Source organism: Alligator sinensis, unplaced genomic scaffold (assembly GCF_000455745.1).
Source record: "Alligator sinensis unplaced genomic scaffold, ASM45574v1 scaffold47_2, whole genome shotgun sequence".
Classification (NCBI taxonomy): Eukaryota; Metazoa; Chordata; order Crocodylia; family Alligatoridae; genus Alligator; species Alligator sinensis.
Window position 1 is genome coordinate 1627156 of NW_005842150.1, and position 4228 is coordinate 1631383.

The following is a 4228-nucleotide window of genomic DNA, read 5'->3' on the forward strand; positions in this document are numbered from 1 at the left end:
CGGGGGGGGGGGGGGGGGGGGGAGGGATATGTGCCCCCCCCCGAGATTGGCCCACGACTCGGCACTGCTCAGGATGGGGCAGTTTTTTAATACTTTGTAAATGCTTTTTTAATACTCCACATAGTATAAATCATTACTAGACAACTGTCATGAAGAAGGTTATTGCTATATCACCAGGCAGTCAGAGTTCTCAAATCCCCATCAATCAGCAGAAAACTTTTCTTTTTCAATTACCATTCTTCCACTGGATCCATGCTCATTTCCACTTTCCCTTGGAGACCAGCAGCTAGAGTTTGCACTGTAATCCTCTATTCCCAGGTATGGAGCCCAGTCTCCATGTTGTAATATATACCTGGACTGCTCTGATTGCATGGATCCCTATTGAAGTCAGTGAGGCTTTGTACAAGCGTAGCCTTGCTTCCGCGTGCTGTGCAGCGTAGAATGGAATCTCAGTTTCTCTTGAAAATCTCTGATTAAAAAGAAATTATCTCCCAAATGGGAACTTTATATAGCTGGCTTTCCAGTTCTGTTCAGACAAGTTCACAGCACTTTTTGTTTGCTTTTCCATTTATATTTGTGGAAGCAGATTTTCATTTACCAGACTATTAAGAAATGCCTGCCCTTACGTAAAACATGTTTACATAAATTGTTAGAACCATATATCGTTTGTTGGTAGACTAAAAACGGAGGAACAGTCTTTACTACTAATAGTTTGCCTTGCCTTAAACTCTGACAGGCAGAGTCTGCAAGCTGATACATTGCTAAGAATATTGAGAATTCTAGGTTGAAACAAAAGAACTATATTTTAGATAGGTAAACGACATAGAAGTTCCGGGGCATGACCAACAGTAGGAAATGTCACTGAAAGATGGCTGCTCAGTGGAGCAATGTAGAGAGCAAACCCTACTTGCTTGATATTCAGAGATCCCTAGTGACCCCAGTGAAGAGTAAACTGAAGGGAAGCCAAATCAGTAACTGATGCATCATCATCTGTGAAATGCTTCTGAAGTCTTTATGTAACTAGCATTTGACAAAAAGAACAAATGCCCAAGTTTGAGACCTATGTGTTAGTAGTGGAATCTTTCATAGAAAGGCCAGGCTTTTTCAATATGCCTTTTACTTTTACTATCCATTATAAAGGCACCTTACGTTGAATTATAAACATTAGAAAAGCAACGTTAGGACATTTCTTTAATCATCCTCTGCTAGAACAGGGTTGTTCCACAGCATGGTTTTTTTGTGATTTGTTCTGTTTACATTTAAAAGACTTAAGTAATGACCTTCCATTCCTTTTACTGGAAGGCTAACAGGCATCACCAGTAGAAAGTTTTTCTTGAGAATGAGCCCAAATTGGTTGCATTCCTTTTCTTAATTCTATTTCATTACTCCTAGTTAATCCACTTACGAAAATGCTTAAGAGTGCTTCTCCATCTTGGAGAGCTTCATCTTTCATGTCAAATTCAGTCCTCTTTCAGCTAAATGTACATCTTCAGTTCTTTTAAATTTATATGTTAGGAGAAGGGGGGAGGGGAATTTGGCAATGGGCATGACCAACAGCAAGCAGTGTTACTGAAAGATGGCTGCTTAGTGGAGCAATGTGGAGAACATAGAAATCACTTTACAGTTCTGAATACTTTTTACTGAGTGACAAAATAATGAATAAAACAAATAGGAGATTAAACCCACCCTTTTGAATTTCAATAATTTTCAAAGAATAAATCAGCTGGAGCTATTAATCTTAGCTAGTGGGTAGACTAAGCATCAAAAAAAACCCCATAGTAGTCCCTTTAGATACAGAAATAGGATGCAAGCCTGGGATATGGCTGGAGATATATAAGGTTAATCTTTTGGCAAAATAATTGAGAAAAATATCCCATGATTTGCTATTACCAGCCCATGACGAGAGAGCCTCTGGGGATTTAAAAGCCGGTCAATAGTTCTAAAAAAAGGACAGAACAAACTTTTTGGCCTTGGCTGGTATTAAGGTAGAGCAATAAGTCAGTCTAGCTTTCCCATACCGTCAGTATCATCACATGTATGCACCAAGCTCCTTCTATTCTACAGATAAAAAGTTGACTCCCAAATCTATGTGGTGTTATTCCATCTCATGATCAATCACCCATTTTTCCTGGCTCCCACGTAATTTTAGTAACCTGAAGCATTTACCAAAGTGGATATCATGTCAAGGGATGTGGACTGACAGTTTCTCCTTGGTTATCTACAAAGCAATAATCTACCATCCTTTATCCTCCCTGATGAGCATAAATGTCACCACTACTGACCAAAGCCAGGAAAGCTTTAAGGTCACCAGGTTTGGTATTGTAGGAAGTAGTGTCTTATCTATTGGGTCCATGAAACTACCATTAACACACTACTATATATAAACAGTTTAAGAGTACAGGTTCTTCTTCGGCTTGTGAACTCTAAGAATGTATTTTACAGAAAAAAGAAACCTACTTAGGAGACAGATTTATCACCATCTGTGGAAGATTATAAAGCTGAGTCATTAGAGTTCAAAGAGTCCATGTAGTTCTTGGAAACTTTTTGCCATGGTCTATAACTATCTCCTTATTGTTACTTGATTGTAAAGGGGAAAGTTCATAGGATCACAGGAAAATAGGACCTCATGGGTCATCTAGTCCAGCCCCTTGCTCAAGGCAGGATCATTCCTGACTAAACCATCCTAGTCAAGTGTTTTTTTTAACTTCTGTTAAAAAGTTGGAAAGTATATGTGATTAAATTTGATTTTTCCTATATCTGGAATGTGGCAAGCAGTTCAAAGTACTGGACCTTCTGATATGTGCTGTTCAGAGCTTTTCTTCCAGCTCAGCTAATCATAGCTTTTTCTTATCCCCATTTCTTTCTTTCTTTTTTTTCTTTCTGTTTCGACTACAAAATATTATCTCTAAATAGTCAAAGAAGTATACTATATCTTTCTGTATTTAGGCATACCGTGCATGTGAGCAGTTATGTGTGTGCTGGTTTTAGTGGGCACTGTAATATAATATTTGATCATAAATAGGTGAATATAAAACTGTGTAACACCTGTAAGAGGAGGGGATGCAAGGATCAACATATTTTACTGCAGTTAAGGGGAAGATAGTAAAAAATTACTGGATAGACCTTTGCTAATACTATTTTCATTGTGTCTCTTCTGGGGGTCTTGATCAATACAGTACCCCTATTCAAGACAGCACTTCAGCACATAGTTAAGCCCCAGTGACTTCATCTGGGCATAAAGCTATGCTGTGATGCCATCCTAAACCATGGTCTAAAATACAAGTTTGGATATTGTAGTTCTTAATTTATAGTATCACTTCTTTAAAATAGGATTTGGCATTTGAAATCTGATTCAGAAGGAGCCTGTTTAGAGACCCATGGACCTGAGTACCCATTAGAAACTATTGGGACCTTTGTAAAAATTCATTTTTATAAGGTTAACTTTTCTTCTTTAATTTTCTTCGGTGTCACGTTTGTCATGTTATGATCCTTCAATATTCTCTAGGTTGATAAATATGTTAATATGCCAAATATTTGGCTAGAAACATATTGTAAAAGCTACTTGTTGTGACTACTGAGCTGTTAAGTGTTGTATACAAGGGATGACAAAAATATAGTCTATGTGCCAAATGCCAGGGTTCTGTAATTCCCCATAATTACCTTTTTATTGTTAACATTATATATATAATCAGAGAGATTAATGGCATAGCATGGAGTATACAGTCCAGACTGGAATGTGTGTGTGGTGTATGCAGTCCTCAGATGAGCAAAATTTGGGCCCTCTTCTGTTCTCTTATTAGAGCAAAGAGCAAAGTTTGACAAAAATAGACTGTAAACACATGGAAAAGGTAATTTGGCAGAACAGGAAGGAGAACTAATCTGGTCCTCACATCAGTCCTTAAGGAAAGGAATCTAAACAACTTGTAATGTTTATTAGCTCTCTTTAGCTTGAGGCAAGTTTCCAGTAAATAACTCTTTTTTTTTTTTTTTTTATTACAGATCACTCAGGGTGAACCCCAGAAGTCATGTTCCAAAGCTGTAGCAGAGAAAGTTACGGAGAGTTGTCAACAAATTTGCCAGTGTAGACCACCTCCTCCTTTACCACCCCCTCCACCACCTCCACCACCGCCAAGGTTGCTTGTAGTCCCAAGTAAGTAGAGACGCATATTATTGTGTATGTTGGATAAAGGAGAGAGTTATAGGGGACATTTGAACAGTTTGGAAGTGA

The 4228-nt window shown here is 38.1% G+C and overlaps 1 protein-coding gene across 4 annotated transcripts in view; it reads left to right on the plus strand.

Annotated features, from left to right (window-relative positions):
* PRIMA1 (proline rich membrane anchor 1) overlaps window positions 1–4228 on the plus strand; it is a 137554-nt gene that overhangs the window by 4431 nt on the left and 128895 nt on the right. For all 4 annotated transcript variants that reach the window (XM_025206317.1, XM_025206318.1, XM_006025491.3 and 1 more), the window contains one exon: window positions 4000–4150. In XM_025206317.1, the coding sequence (XP_025062102.1) occupies window positions 4000–4150 (151 nt within the window). The remainder of the gene's footprint in view (window positions 1–3999; window positions 4151–4228) is intronic.